The sequence below is a fragment of the Oryza brachyantha genome, chromosome 4 (genome assembly GCF_000231095.2).
Source record: "Oryza brachyantha chromosome 4, ObraRS2, whole genome shotgun sequence".
NCBI classification, from domain to species: Eukaryota; Viridiplantae; Streptophyta; class Magnoliopsida; order Poales; family Poaceae; genus Oryza; species Oryza brachyantha.
This window is the reverse complement of record NC_023166.2, coordinates 1,916,021-1,932,637: the sequence shown is the minus strand read 5'-3', so window position 1 is coordinate 1,932,637 and position 16,617 is coordinate 1,916,021. Positions and strand designations below refer to the sequence as shown.

Sequence of the window (16,617 nt, the reverse complement as noted above, 5' to 3'; positions counted from 1 at the left end):
TCCTCTGTCCGTGGGTAGAGGACAAATATTTGGTCCCCACTCATCTTGGGCCCTGATGGGTCTTCAAATGAATAGTGTCATTTTTAATTTTTCCTGGACTTCTCACTTACGATTTTTAATTACGTTGTAAATATACTTTTTCATCAATTTCGTTAACAAAACCATACTGTATATATATCAAGCAATACGATATATTTTTTGGTTAAATTCTTTTTTTAAAATTCTTCTTAAATTTAATTTCTAAACCATTATCTTTGTGCTACACGCCTGCTCAGTTACCGCGGTTACCGCGCCGGGTACGTACCGAACACACCATAAAAACGGAAAAAAAGAGACAACAAAACCCAAAAATAAACAAAAAAAAAACTCAGAGAAAAAGGGCAAATGCGCCACAGTGACCCACCGCCGTGACCGCGCCGCCGGCGAGACTCCCCCTCCCATGGACCCCGCCGGCGACGTCCTATCCATCCTCAGCAAGCTCCAGTTTCTCGGGTTCTGCGCCGATCTACGGATCGGCGACGCCGCGGCCTCCGACCCCTCGGAGCTGTTCGACGCCGTCCTCGCCGCGTTCCTCCGCGAGGTCTACCCAGGTGGGCGCGTGGTGCGGCCGCTCCCTGCGAAGCTTGGCGACGGGAGCCGCGTCGACCTGCTCCGCCTCTTCTCCGCCGTCCGCGCCGCCGGCGGCTACGACGCGACCTCGTCGTCCCCCGGCGTCTGGGCCTCCGCCGCCGAGTCCGTCTGCCTCGACGCCACCCTCGCGGCGCCTGTGAAGCTCATATACTACAAGTACCTTGGCGCCCTAGACCGCTGGATCCAGAGGCTCGTCGAGGCGCGCGGGCCGTTCTTGGATGGCAATGGGAGCAAGAAGCCGGAGCAATTGTTTGATTCCAATGGAAGGGAGAATCAAGAGCTGCTCTTGGAATGCAGTTGCAGAGAGCAGCAAGACGCCATTCTGAAGAGGAAGCGAAATGACATGGTTGGGATGTTGGATTGGGTCCGGGAGCTTGCCCAGGATTCCTGCGAGGCAGGCACCATGGCTGCCGGCTTGACGAATGGGTACTACTCACTGGCATTGGCGGCGAGGAAGGCGGTGTTTGGGAAGAGGGCTCGCCGTGCAAGCATGACGAATGGTGCACACCTGCAGGTTACTTCAATACCTTAGTCACTTGGCCATCCTTTTATCTAAATGTTTATCCTTTCATTTTGTTTTGATGCATGAATGCAAATTGAGGTTAGCTTAACTATATGCCGATTCACCAGTTGACGGTAGTACCGTCTTTTTACTCAAATCCAATGGATTATGATTCTTGAGAAAAGACTAACGTGCTAATGTATCGATGTGATAGTGTGCCATTTTTTGGGTTAATTTGAAGAGTACATTTTGTTTTTCTTGTATATTGCACAGAAACAATTGATTGGAAGATGACTAAGAATATATGCCAACAGAAAAGCTACTGTTAGGGAAAGACGTTTCTTTCCTTCCATGTTTGTTCTTCTCTTTCGACCCATAGTTATCTAATCATCATAAGTTGCTACAAAATAGCTAATAGTATAATTTTTCTAGAATGGTAATAGCATTAGCAAATTCTTTTTATGAATAACTAATGTCACTGCTCTCTCCTAGGCAGATGTGTTATGGTTTCAACTCAACTTGAGACTGACCGTGAGTCTTCGTTTTGCTCCAGCTTCTAGATTTTCCTCTCATGTAAACTCTTTTATGTACTCCTTCCGGATGGAATTATTGGACAGTGAAAATGAGTTGCGCTGTATTTGGCTTTCGATAACGTCAAATATATTTACCGCAGGGAGTAATCAATAATTTGCATGATACTGAGACATACTTTTTGTTCATAACTTCCATGCTTGAGACTGATCATGAGTCCTTGTTTTGCTCCACCTTCTAGATTTTCCTCGTATCAACTCTTTTATGTACTCCCTCCAGCCAGAATTATTTGACATTTGGACAGTGAAAATGAGTAAATGACTTGCACTGTATTTTCCTGTTGATAACATCAAATTATCTTTACCGCAGGGAGTAAATGATAACTTCCATGACACTGAGACATACTTTTTGCTCATATTTTGCTACATTTAGCATTCTATTTCTGCAAAAATGGTGTGGAGTGATCTACGGACCATAGATCCTCCAGTCCTCCAATAGCAACCTTGAGTCGCAAGAATCACAATTCAGTGTGGGGTTATTGTTCAGTTTAGCAACACTACTTAGTCAGAAATCATATTTATTTTAGGGTAAAATCCCTGTATACCCCTAAAAACTCACTTAATCCCTTCTATACCCTTGAAATTTACCTTATCCCTTCTATACCCTTGAAATTTCAACTTGATCCCTTACATGCCCCTGCCGTTATATTTTCCTTTATTTCACTATTAAGTTTGTGACAAATGTCTTTAATGCCCTTGATGTTTTATGTTTGAATATAAGCTTGAAAAATAATTGAAAATTTTGTTTGAGTGCATTTTGTGTAACTAATGAGACTAAATAATTAGTGTGGAAAATTTTGACATAAATTTTAAAAATAAAACAACACAATAAATTAATTGTTTATTTGAAATTTAATAGGACAATAGATTTTTTTTATCGAATGCACTCTTAAAAAAAATATCGTGATCATTGGTAGTCCTATCTTTGTATGAACACTCCTCATTTTTTGACTTTTCAAAAATAAAATAAATACATATTTTTTAATTTTATTATCTAAAAATAAATTTTATCATAAATAATGTATCGTATAGCAAACTCATAGCTATTAATAGTCTCATATGATAAACTTTTACATTTTCAATAATATAATTCATAAATTTATATGTTCATCTAAAGGGTAAAATGATCAATTTTATAGAAATTAGACGGTCAACTGATGGAAGGGGCATGGAAGGGATCAAAATCAAATTTTGAGGATGTACAAGAAAGTGAGCAAAATTGAGGGGCATAGAAGGGATTAGCTAAAATTTTAGGAGTATACAGGAGATTATTCCTTTAACGAAACACTTGAAATTCTAAAGGTGTTGCACCAAATGGAACTACCAGAGTACCATAATCCATTTACATCTTGCTTTTTCACCAAAGGAAGTGCAAAATTTGAAAAATGTTATTGCCAAAGATGAAAGTGCGATTGCCTGTACATAAGCTTTCCCTAGCAGCTGATGTAACCTCTTTCTTTATGTTGCTGGCAGGAAATATTTCCAGTGGATTGCAAGTGCTGCATGAGCTCCACTGCTGGCAGAATTGAGGCACCAGTAAGATGCAGTCAAAAAATTCAATTTGTGGTTCCACAGCCTGGTTCAGATATAAATGAATTAACAGTTGTAGAGAACATAAGTGGCTCTTTAGTTGGCATGGAACAAGGGAACAGCGTGATTGGACAAGTGAAATATGAGAGTAGGAAACATCACAACTGTGACGGCTGGCTTTTTACAAGTCAGCAGAGGAATAAAATACCAGTTGGCTCTGAGTTCCAAGCACAGGTGCCACAATGGACTGGTGAGATGCCTGTAAACTATGACAATGTAGAAACCAGGAAATGGTTGGGAACAAAGGTCTGGCCTCCAGAAAATGAAAACATGAAAGCATCACGTTTTTGTGACCCTGTTGGCAAAGGTAGAGAAGATGTTTGTGGCTGCAACCTTCCTGGATCAGTAGAATGTGTTAGGTTTCATGTTGCAGAAAGGAGATTTCAGCTGAGACAAGAACTCGGTTCAGCTTTCTATGCATGGGGATTTGATCTTATGGGAGAGGAAATCGCACTTTGCTGGACAAATAAAGAGGAAGCGAATTTCAAGGCTTGCGTGCAGCTTAATGCCCCATCTTCAGGAAGGAATTTTTGGAAGCATCTCCATACACTTTTTCAGTCAAAAAGTAGGAAAGAACTTGTGAGCTACTATTTTAATTGCTTTTTACTTAGGCGTAGGTGTTACCAAAACAGGATGACTCCAAATAACATAGATAGTGATGATGAGGATGAGACAGAATTTAGATTCTTGGGTAACCACCTTGGTTATTATGCAACTAAGTATGACAGTTCCAGGTATACTGTTTGCATTGAAAGTACACACTGCATGGATCTCGATCAGTAGATTCTGATGAGCACTAACAAAGATGATGAAAGTTCGGCAATTAACTTCTCTCACTGTTGAGAGTTTTGGATAAGATCTAAACAGGCGGACTTGAGTTTGGTGTTTAACTTCTCTCATTGCTAAAGGTTTCTGAAAGACATAGAGAAGTTGTTTGAAGCTTGGAAGTAAGTTCTTTCATTGCCAACCGTTTCTGATTAGACATAGAGAACCCGATTGATGTTTTAACACACTTCTTTCCTTAATGAAAGTTTCTGATCAGATGAATACTTTCACCCATTGATTTTATTATGTTGATGGAAATGCACATGATTAACTGCAGAACATTGACCGAAGCTTGATCTGCGAGTGAGGTTTGGAGGCAAGTTTTGATAAAGAAGCCTGGTGTGTAGTGTCACTAATATTTGAACAGTCACATGGATCTATTACATCCACTAGGTGAAAAAGAGCGCAATGGTAGTGGCTTTAACAATACTTCCTTAAAGGTATCACATGTACCATTTTCTAGTTTTATCCTTTGTGTAAAGTAGACTTGCATACATTGCACGGTAGTACGATTAACTGTACCATGCTCTAGGCTCCTTTTCCATGTACCTGTATGTAGAGATCAATCTTCTGAAACTATTTCTTAGATTTTCTTTGTAGTTTCAGTATGTTGATAGCAACCTTCCCTTCAGGCTTTAGTCTGTCGTCTCCTTTTGGCCTGCAATATATATGGTCGATAAATGCCCCGTTTTGTTGTCAGCTTATAGAAGAAAATCATTGCATTTTATTTTTGGGTATGATATTCTGCATATTCCTCTTGTGGATTCTGTACATATGAGTTCTTTCTGTCTGATTGACTAACATCAGAGAATTGTGTTGTGTAATTTCTTTTGTAGATTTGGTATCTTCCATCTTGAAAATTCGTGGCCATATAAAAATCTCGTTGGCCACACGGAGAGTAATCTCTAATGGTATAAAGCTATAAAGTGTTGTTTCGAACTGTTGAAAAAAGGATTAGAAACCATTGGTTAGTGATCCGGATGGGTAATCACTAACTGTTCTTGATCTTTTAGTGGTTTACTTATGTCAAACGATTTGTAATGAATAACAATTAGAGATTGGAGGTAATCTCAAATGGTTCATGATGAGATTAGAGTACCCCACAAACAAAAATACATTATGAACAAAAAGCATACTCCCTTCACGTGCTCTGTATACAAGCACAAGGCACGGACTTTTTGTGCCGTTAGTGAACTAACCTAAAGGCCTCATCTGAATGATTTGAGCTCACCTACCATCCGCAAAAATACCCTCATTAACTACTGTATGATATTCAATTTAGTTATTTTTATTCTGTCTGTAATCTCCAAAGGCTCTGAAAACATGGCTCCGTTTGTTGTATCGGCTGTAATCAGCTGTTAGAGATTTTGAGCTAGAAATCTATCATGTTTTGCAGTAGTGTTGTCTCTTGATTTTCTTCGATTGAAAGGGATAGACATGTAAATGGGAGAAGGTTTTAACTGAAATTTTGTACTAATCAACCTGGAGAAGAGTCTCATCGCTGGTAACAAACAGTTATGCTAGTTCAGTACGTTGCAAGAAAGGAACCGGCCAGTTGTCTGTATTCTGTTCGTTACTTTATCCTTTGAAGGTACCGAACAAAGTGAATGATGTTCTGCCTGTTGAAATATATGGGCGAATGTTATACACTTGCTTGAATCTTTTTGTATAACTATGTAAACATTGCGTTGAATCTGGTGTGAAAGATTGATGTTTCTACTTGTGATGGATTTCCATTATTGAGTCGTTTTGTTTTCTGAAAGATTACTGTTTCTTCTCGCAATGGAACTCCATTGTTGTATCGTATATTGTTGTGTGAAAGATAAAGCAGGGACGAAAGAAGAATACTTCTTTGTGTAATGGGTTCTGTCACACGCAACATAACATGTGTAACTCATGTACCAGCAGGTATCAAATTTTACCCTAATAATTTTGGTGTAAATACATAGAGGTATCAAATTTTGTATTACAAAATATAACTCATGGTACCATCGACTATAAAAATATCTATGTAAAATTCCTGCGATACGAAGAAGTTATACTGCTCTGAAACCTCTGAGTAAATTGTTGGCTTTGGATGGAATGTGGGGGGCAGTTACGAGTCAGCTTTAATTTCATCTTTATTCGTTCACTGGAGGCACAAGCAAAGAGCAAAGATCAAAGAGCCAAGCATCCCATCGCATATATTCCTTTGTAAAAGGAAGCGCGAAAACCACTATAGCTAAGGGAAGGAGGCACAGTTGAGCAAAGATCGATCTACGGGAAGAATTAAAACAGCAGCCCAGGTCCCAAACAGCTAGCTCTCCCTTCACTATCTGCCAGCCACCAGGTAGTATTGCCAGCTAGTATGCTCTTAATTATTACATTCAGGTTTTGTTTGTTCTTCTAGTTAAGCAATAGGTGTATGGATTAATCAATTCATGGCCATCTTGAATAAAAACTTACTTTGTTGTTGTTGCAGGGGAAGTGGAGATCCCAGCCCTCTGGATCCATACATCGACGTGACATGGGTTAGATGTATTTTGTGGATCTTCTTCTTCTTTCTTGTGCTTCCTGGTCATCTGAGATAGAGCCAAGAAATTCACCATGCCTGAGCAGGTATTATTATTACTTTTCATCTTCAGAATACGTACAAATACGTGTGGTAATTAATTGTATGCACTTTCGAAACAGTGGTCGGTTGGAAGTGATGAACTCATATATGTCGTCTCGTTTCTTTCCCTTTGATACTAGCTAGGTAATAGTACTATAATTAATTAAGGGACCGTGCCTTATTTATTTGTAGCATATATATGTAGGCAGAAAGCACGGTAAAAGTAAACGAATGTGTTTCACCTGATCTCTGATCGATGATGCATGCACCAGTGTGTCTCTATTTCCTTGCATGTATACATGAGTTCTGTCCCAGCCGAGGTGTGTAGCGCGCGTCCACGGTCGGCCGACGTGGCTGTCCACGTAGGCACGGACCAATGGTTTGACCCGGCCGGCGGCCATCCTAGGGTCTGCGGTGGCCGCAAACGATTCCGGCGAGAGAGACACGCCGGCGGAAGGGAGACAGGGTCACAGCAAACTCTCTGACTAACACAGATGGTAGAGGTGGCTGGCACTAGGATTGGCAATGGCGCCGGGTTGGTCAAGAATGGTCCTGACCTCGGCAGATCCCTGGCCACGATTGGGGATCCACGGGTTTACGGCGTGACACAGAGGAGCCGAGGGTAGCGGTGCTGGCCGGCGTAATGGCATGCGCAAAGCCGAGGGCGACAATGGAGGTCAGCAGGAGGTAGCGGCTGCAGCCAACGGGTGGCGAGGGGCGGTGATGGCTGCAACAGGGAGAGGCGAGGGGGAGGTGACCGGTAGCGATGCGCGCGTTGCGGGCGCGATGCCAAGTGCTCGAGCATGTGTGTTGAGATCGAGGAGCAACGACAGTGTGCCTACATGGGTGAGAGGAAAATTTAGGGTTAGCTAGGTTTAAGAAGGTTTATATATGCTCTAATAACTGGGCTACTGGGACTAGTGGGCTTAAAAATAAATATTTAGTGCGCCTATATGTATTTCGGGGCTCGTAGGGAAAAAATTTGTGGCCTCGGCTCCATCGGGGCGGATCCTCAGTCGCGACAGGGATTTTGCCATCCCTTCCTGGCATGCTCAAGTTCGGTCGTGCGACATGAGGTTACCGCCACCATCTATTTCCATGGTAGTTTGTTTTGCAGAGAAGAGTAATTGAGTGTGGGGAGTTTGAATTGGAGAAGGTGAGAAAATGGGTAGGGATATCACTAGAGAAGTGGATCGGAGCTCATTGGAGAAAGGAGGAAACATCGCGTTGCCGATGAGGCTTAGGTGTGAGGTCGAGCTTGCTTGATGCCGAGGCATTGGTGCGACAGGGTGGGTGATTTATAGGCTTTGAGTATGAAGGTGGTGGTTGAAGGCGATAGAGCGGGAGTTTAGCACAACATGGCTGTGCTGGCCAAGGGAGGCGGCGGTGGCACGTGGGTAGACAACACTAGGGGTAGATAGGAGCGGCGGTGTGTGTTGGTGATGATGGCTAAGAGAAAGAAGACACTAGGGGGAGATAGGAGCGGCGGTGTGTGTTGGTGATGATGGCTAAGAGAAAGAAGAGTGAAGCGGGGCGGCAGTGGTGTGATGTCAGTGAAGGTGGTTCGGCGACAATGAAACAAGGGGGTGACAACGGCAGCCCGAGAGAGAGGGAAACGAGAAGAAAGGAAGAGAGAGGTGGGAGGAGGTAGGCTAGACCCATAATGAGAAAGGGGAGAAATTGACCCAAATATTAAAATTTGAGATTTTTCAGGAATTGATTTGAAGGCTTTTGATTTGAGATTTTGAATTAGGAATTGAAGGAATGGGTATGGATTTTTGGAATAGTGTCTTAGGATAGATTTTGAAAGGAGAAGTTGAAGGAGTTTCATATTTTGAAAAGGAAGAGGTTATTGGAGGAAAATTCAATTGCAATAATTCGAACTCCAGGATAAGAAATTTGGATTGAATACTTTGAGGTGGAGATTTTTGGGTTTCCAAGAGGGTTCAAAGGAAGGAAATTGAGATCTTGGCACTTTAGGTCCTTATGATCGCATAAAGATCCAAGGTTTTGGTAGATAGGATTTTACTAAAATAGTTTTTAACAGCCCAAAAAATTTGGGTGGTACACTCTTGAGACTAGAAATTATACATTAATCTAATAAACAAGAAAAATATCTTAACCGTTAGATCATGGTACGTACTGATTATAATAATATTTATAAGAAATCCAATTTATACCAAAAGAGATTTAATATAAGAGTTGAATATGAAATCCAAACATTATATAAATAGAAGATAAGAGTTGCATAAGAAATCCAAACCTTATATCAATAGAAGCTAAAAGTTGTACGTGAAATCCGAATATACTTCTATATAGTGCTATATATAGAAATAAAATTTTGGAATTGTATATTAAATTACTCTGCGCAAAACTACATGGAGCAATCCTCTAGTTTTAGTTAAACAAACTCATGGTTTTTAAGATTAAACTCTATTTCCAGATTTTCAATTTTGTATGTAATATGATGGAATTTTATAGTTTTTGCCTTGAGTTTAAAATCTGAATGCATTTGACTCCTATATATCACGTAGCAGCAACATAGGACTTGGTATACTTTTTCCTTGCATGCATATATGAGATGACAGCATATGCATGAATCGATAGCTTAATTATTTGTGACACCAATTAACACAAGGAAGCAGGGGTTTATTTAGCAATATTATATTATCCACCCGTTGGATCGACGATGCATGTTAGCTCCAAGTAAATATTATTTGCGGCTATATAGGGTGAGAGTGAGATCAGCTACCAGTAATTAATTGTCATGGAAAGATATACTCGGAAACCGTTGAGGTGGCGGTGCAAGAAATAATCCCATACCTGGAGGATTGGTGCACATAAGGCCATCTACTTTGAGGGGTGGGCTGGAGTGGGTGCTTCTGCGGTGCTCAGAGCGATAGCAGAAAATCCAGGGCCATCTCTGAGGAACAAGTTTGACAGGATCATCCATGTCGACTGCTCCAGGGCACTGCAGTGGATGAACTCAAGCTGCTTCCTCAGCAGCATGTAATGGATTTGTTCGACAGACAGGATGAGGAGGATTTCAGCGGGCTTGATGAAATTAAGCTCCAGAGCTGAGATTGCAGATATCGGAAGGGAGACCTATAGATAGAGCTTTTATGGACCGCATATGCTTGTTGATTCTAAACAATGGAAGTGATGACATGGTTGATATAGCCAGTTTTGGCTTCCCCCTCAATGATAGGTTTAATCCTATAGATAACAGAATGCTTTGGACCTTCAGAGGGAGGCTGCGGCTCAATCCAAATATTACACAAAGGGTGGACAGTTCACACCTGTTCCTTTATAATTTGTATTATCTATCAGGAGATACCTGGAAGGGTTTATTAGCGAGAGAGGCTACAGAAATCACTCGATACTCACCTCAGCTTCTTCGCCTTGATGGCACCATAGTTGCGGATTGCTGCATGTATTTGTTGTCCCTTAATTATCAGGGTGGCGACATCATGGGCTACAACTGGGCAACCCATGCCTACAATTGTTGGGTTTGTGATGGAATCATAAATGTACAAGAAGAAGAAGAACAGCAAGACCAAGCATGGAAGGTTGCTGCTGCTCTGCATCAGGAGATTCGGCTAGAGGACTACTCTTCTAACACAGTTCTTGATTTTGGTGATATATTGGATACTCCTCAAAACCATTGGATTATGGTAACTGATGATGGCAAAAGGAACAATTCAACTCGAAATACAATATCCTTGTTTATTGCATTCAAAACTGTCAAATCGTTACCTAATTACTTATTCCACGAAGCAAACAATCTCCACATACTAAGATTGTGCAATTGTACCTTCAATTTCTCTTCACCTCCTTTCAATTGTTGCCACAGCTTAAGATTTCTCGGACTGAATAAATGCAAGGCTCTCCTACAAGAAGCTAGACAGGATAAGAACAACACTAGTCTAGCACTGGCGATTTTTCAAAGACTTTGGGTGTTAGATGTATGCTACACAGACTGCGAACTGGTTTTTCCCCAAGAGAGTACAGAAGAGCAGCAAATGGCATTGAGCATTAGGGAGGTACATATAAACAAGGAAAAGATTTCGCACAATAACTTTGCATGGCAACGATTGAAGAACATTCGAAAGCTTCGAGTAATAGAGCCTACTCAACCATGGGGTAAGATTGAAGAAATATATGAGTTTGCACATATGCTAAAGCTTGAGCTCCTCGACCTATCTAGGAACAATCTGATACAAGTTTTGCCAAGCCTATCAGGTGCAGCTAACCTCAAGACATTGATCCTTGATGGTTGTCTTGGGTTGGAACAAGTTGGCCCTCAAGGACTTCCTCCCTCACTCAGCTTTGATTCAGGAGCAGGAGACAAAGCTAAAATCTCATCTATCTCATTAGCTGGTTGCTCGAGATTGGTGAGCTTCACGCTGCGAGGGCCATTGCCAAACCTTAAGGATCTGGACCTCTCTAGGACAATTCTGAAAAGGCTTGACCTGAGAGATTTGCAAGCCCCATGTATTGAATGCATAATTCTATTGGGCTGTGAGAAGCTCTACGCCATATTATGGCCAGAGGAAAGATTGCCAAACCTGAGGGTGCTACACATTGACACATTTGCCTGCCATGTTGAAACAGAGCATCGTCAAACATATGCTGTTGCGATGGATATAAGATCTGTTCAATCCTTGGTGTTGACAAGTAATGCCAGTTTCTGTTGGAGCTTTGATAAGATCCATCTAAATTTTTGCAGCTCTTCTACCCCGAAAGATATAGCACTCAAAAAGGAGAGGAAGCTAGGGTCCTTACAACACACAAAAAGTAGTTGGACTCCCTCTACACAGGTCTATAGTCGCAATGACTAAACCCATTTGCTACAAGGATGCCATCTTAGACATGATAGCTATTGATCCCGATGACAATTGTTCACCACAGCAACTTGAGCCACTAGCTAGACCTCCATGTGGAGATTGGTCAGGGGATAAGCTATGCTAATGTGGTCAGTGAGCAAGCATTGAGCGCTGTAGCATTTGTGATGAACAAGGCCAAGTCTTTGCATGTACATGACAATTTTTCTATCACCAGCGTGAATCCTAAACACGCGATGTTGACGGGAGATAAGGGAATTCATTGGAACTATCTACAGCAGTGCCACATCAAGAGATGTGGGAAGCTGGGCACTGTCTTCTCTACTGATTATACTAATTATGTATTTGAATCACTGAAGGTATTTTCAGCAGCTGAGCTCATAATGGCAAATTGTATTTGGAGCACAGGAAAGATGAACAATGGAGATGACAATAAATCCTTTGCACAACTACGGAGCATACACCTGTACTCCTGCCCGAGGCTAGCTAAAGTATGTGCTTCCAATATCATGGGCTGCTCCATACTCGCACTTGCCCAGCTTGGAGACCCTCCACATCGTCAGGCAAATCTTCCCCGTAGAGAAAGTTGCTCTGAGTAAAATATCCACTGATCATCTAGAATTCCCAAAGCTGAAGCATATCTATCTACCTGCACGAAGTCCCCAAGCTGCAGTAGATATGTGACGCCAGGAGGATGTTTGCTCCGAAGCTCGAGACAATCTGGGTGAGGGGATGCTGGGGCCTCAAGCGCATCCCGGCTACCTCCAACAGCTGCCCTATGGTGGACTGTGAGAAGGAGTGGTGGGAGAAGCTGGAGTGGGATGGGCATCACCCCTCCCTCTTCAAGACATGCCACTCCAAGCACTACAAGAAGGCTCAGTTATCCGGCTGTGCATCAGGTCTGTTGTTGTTATCCTCCTTAATTCAATTCCATGTATGTATAATACGCATTATCATCTGTGTAGAATCGAACAAGATCAAACAAACCTACCAGAGGGGGGTGAATGGTAGGGAAAAACAAAACCCAAAAATCTTTCGCGGAATAAAGGATTACCTCTGTCGAAGAAATTGACGAAGACTTGCTACCTTGATCACGTCGCTCCTGTGTCGCCGCTACCTTGATCGCGCCGCTCATGTGCCGCCGAGCAGATCATCGAATCGCGCCACTCCTATGACGTCGATCGGATCGTCGGAATCCAAAAAATCATCAGTAGATGAAAGTCGAAAACGTAGATTGAATGATCTTGACTTTATTGCATCAACTGGTATTTACAAAGTGCACCAACAGCACTCCTATCAAAATCGTCGATCTAGAATCAACAACTAAGTCTCACAAAAGCACACCGGGGGCATACCCCTCGGTCTCTATTTATATCGAAAAGTCTATCACCAAATAGGAGTAGGACTCCTTATACTAATATGGCTCATCTCTTAGTTTTCCTAATCAAATCCAACATGCCAAAATCAGCCGTGCTACAGTAGTCCGACTGCTACAGTACCCGCCGCGCTACATAATCCGATCCGGTTGCTACAGTGCCGCGCGCTACAGTAATCCGGTTGCTACAGTATCGTGCGCTACAGTATCCGACGCTGCTACAGTGTCCGAACCTGTAGCAAATTCCTTTCCTTTTCTCATCCAGTCTTGATCCGATTTACTTCCCGATTTTTCCGGCGCTTACACACACAACATGTGAAGCCCGTTACGATTCCATCCCACACGGTGTTGCTCCACCATGTGCCAACTCGTATTCAATATCGTCACCTAGCATCCTCGATCGTCCGGACCTCAGCTCCTCCCTGAGCTTAGTCACGATCCCACCGCCATTGACCGATATTGACCTCAAGTCACCTGCACAACTAGACACAAACCAACCGTTTTCGAGCACAGATATCGCAACCTGACTCACATTAGTTACACACACTCGCACCAACACCTTAATTGTTTCCAAACCAAATTCAATTTATAAACCAAATCGTAAGCCAATTGTTCATCAGAAAATATTAATTATGCTTATGATCTTACAAGCTGTAGATAAAAGCTATGTTGTATCATATCCCTCTGCTAGCTAACTCCAAATGCAAATGGGTTCTAATTAAAAATGAAACACATCGATCGAGTAGTAAACTGTTGGAAGATATATACATCTCTCTACGCACTGCTAGTTGTGTGTGTTCCTTTGATATATATATATTGTCCACTAATGAATCACTTGTATACTGTCATATCATCTGTAGATTTCCTGGTGGATCGACCAAGGTGGTGGTGTACGTCTTGCTGCTTTCTTCGCCCTGCATGCATGCATGTTCCTGTTGCTGCAGTGGTTTGAGTGCTTAATTTGCTTGCTTTCTCAAGAATAAATTGGTGCTTCATGCAACTCTGAGTTATATGTTGTTGTTGTTGTTGTGCGCTTGATACTAAATTAATTCGTGTGCGTCTCTCATGGGAGTGACGTACCATGTGTGTGGATTTGTTGATGATGTATTTGCTCAAAATAAGAGGGGCGCCCTGGTGGGCTGCCTGCGGTTGAGTGTTTATTTCCAAAACACTGGAGATAAATTATGTACGTGATTGATATAAACTGCAGCACATGTTCTTTTGTGTGATTACATGATATGGACCATTCATTGTTCCTTTCCGATATCCATTAGTACATTTTATTCATGTATTTATGGATTGGAGACTAGAAAATATTACACGAATTAATGCATTTGCATAGCCTTCAAAAAGGAATACAATGACTTGAGCGATTCAGTGAATTAATTGGAACTTCATCGTGTGAAGCCAACATTGTTTCTCTTTTGTAGGTTACTTATTACAAGGTTTTCTTTTTGAATAATGGTAGTATCAAAGGATAGCAACAGATCGATATATATTAGTCAAGGACATTTATAACAAATCCTTTACAATTCTGACCAATGTTTATTCTACAATACAGGGATTTTTTTAAATATAAAATCATTAAAACGAGCCTAAAATTACAAATGTACAGAAATAACACTCTTTTTCGAAAGACTAAAACTACAAACATAATCATAATTCAACCCAGGTATTATGTCCTATTTCTTGTTATATTAGTTATCTGTATAAAATTTACACTCGCATTTATTCACTCGTAACATGACGAAATCTCGCAATAAACAACAGGTAAGTATGACTCATAAATGAATTGACTATAAAAAAACAGATTGGAATTTTATAGCAAAAACATAGCCTTTTCTCCTTTTCCACCTGTCTTCTTTATTTATTTAACTTTTTCTCCTTTTCTTCTCACCACATTCCCAGCCTAGTGTAACGTCCTGATTTTCACTCTGAAGAAAAAACATATTCTGATTGAAACCTATTTTAAAAAACTTCCATTGATTGCTTGTATTTAGGGCTATGTGCCAAGATAGACTTCATCTTCCCCTCCTTGAAAACCCAAGCCAATCATTGTGTTTCCCTCGTCCAGAAATTTCAATTCAGACTTAAAGCTCCTTCCTCGAAGGCAGGACGGAAGGTCTATTTGAAACCTCCTTTCATATGCTACCTATTAAAATTAAATTTTCCATTCCGGAAATCATACAAATGTTCTAATCCTAAAAAACCCTAACAAAATAAAAAGGGCTACCAGATTTCCTTGGGCCCTCTCTCTTTCTCCATTCCTCCTAAGGCCTAAACCTAAACTCCACTATATTTTCTCCTTTTCTTTTTCCCAGCCTAGCTTCCCCCTCTTACACTAGCCCACCACTTACCACTTCCTCCCTCTCCTCCCAGCCAGCCCCAATTGCAATTTTCACTTCTCCACTCTCTTGGGCGCAAGTTTAAATGAACAGCAGAGTATGATCATAGCTTTGAGGAGCTTAAACAGATATTAGTTTCCGCACCAATCTTGATCTTGCCTGATCTGAAGAAAGATTTCTAGGTGTGTTGTGATGCATCTCGACAAGGTTTGGGTTGTGTGTTAATAAAAGAAGGCAAGGTTGTTGTCGATGCTTCCCATTAGCTCCGTCCACATGAGGGCAACTATCCCATGCATGATTTGGAATTAGCAGCCATAGTACATACTTTGAAGATTTGGCTATATTACTTAATTGGTAATCACTGTGAGATCTAGCACGGACCACACGAGTTTGAAGTATATGTTCACCCAACCGAACCTAATCCTCAGGCAACAGGCAACGAATATGGTTGGAGTTAATCACGGATTATGATATGGGGATACACTATCATCCTGGCAATGCCAATATGGTAGCAGATGCTCTTAGCCTTAAGAGTTATTGTATGACCACTTGGGTCGTAACCCTTTGTGCGGGTTTACTCCATGATTTGGTGCAATTGAAACTAGAAGTTGTTACTCCAAGTTTCGTGGCAGCTTTGGAAGCAGAGCCAACACTCTATGATCAAATCTGTGGAGCTCAAGAAAAGGAGCCAAAAACCCAGGAATTAAGAAAGAACATGCGGGTTCACAAAGCCCGAGATATCACCGAAGATGAGAAAGGTGTAGTTTGGATGAATAACAGTTATGTATACCTGATAGCAAGGAGTTTAAGGACATGATCCTTAGTCAAGCTCATGGAACCTAATATTCCATTTATCCTAGCAATACCAAGATGTACCAAGATCTAAAGGATAAGTTTTGATGGGTCAGTATGAAAAGGGAAATAGCAGAGTTTGTGGCTCTGTGTGATTTGTGTCAGCAAGTTAAGGCTGAACATCATAGGCATGCTGGTTTGTTGCAACAATTGAAAATCCCAGAGTAGAAGTGGGAAAAATTGGTATGGACTTCATTACCAGTTTGCAAAGGACGTCAAGTAGACATGAGTCCATATGGGTGATCGTGGACCGACTTACCAAGGTTGCACATTTCATTCTAGTACATACTACCTATTCCGGGGAGAAGTTGGTTATGTTATATATGGGTCGAATAGTGTGTTTACATGGAGTTCCCAAAAAGATCGTATTTGATATTGGAAGTCAATTTACTTCGAAGTTTTGTCAAAGACTTCAAGAAGAGATAGGAACATGTTCAAACTTTAGTACATTTATCATGCTCAGAGCGATGG

At 41.4% G+C, this 16,617-nt stretch overlaps 1 protein-coding gene and 1 pseudogene across 1 annotated transcript; both read left to right on the top strand.

Moving 5' to 3' along the window:
* The first annotated feature begins 356 nt into the window (after nucleotides 1-356).
* Nucleotides 357-5,219, top strand: LOC102718822 (AT-rich interactive domain-containing protein 2-like). Its single transcript, XM_006652036.3, has 4 exons — nucleotides 357-1,144; nucleotides 3,196-4,259; nucleotides 4,415-4,577; nucleotides 4,974-5,219. The coding sequence occupies exons 1-2, from the start codon at nucleotides 440-442 to the stop codon at nucleotides 4,093-4,095; spliced, it is 1,605 nt and encodes a 534-aa protein (XP_006652099.1). The 5' UTR covers nucleotides 357-439; the 3' UTR covers nucleotides 4,096-4,259; nucleotides 4,415-4,577; nucleotides 4,974-5,219.
* A 2,181-nt stretch (nucleotides 5,220-7,400) lies between these two features.
* Nucleotides 7,401-16,111, top strand: LOC102716125 (annotated as a pseudogene).
* Nucleotides 16,112-16,617: the final 506 nt, after the last annotated feature.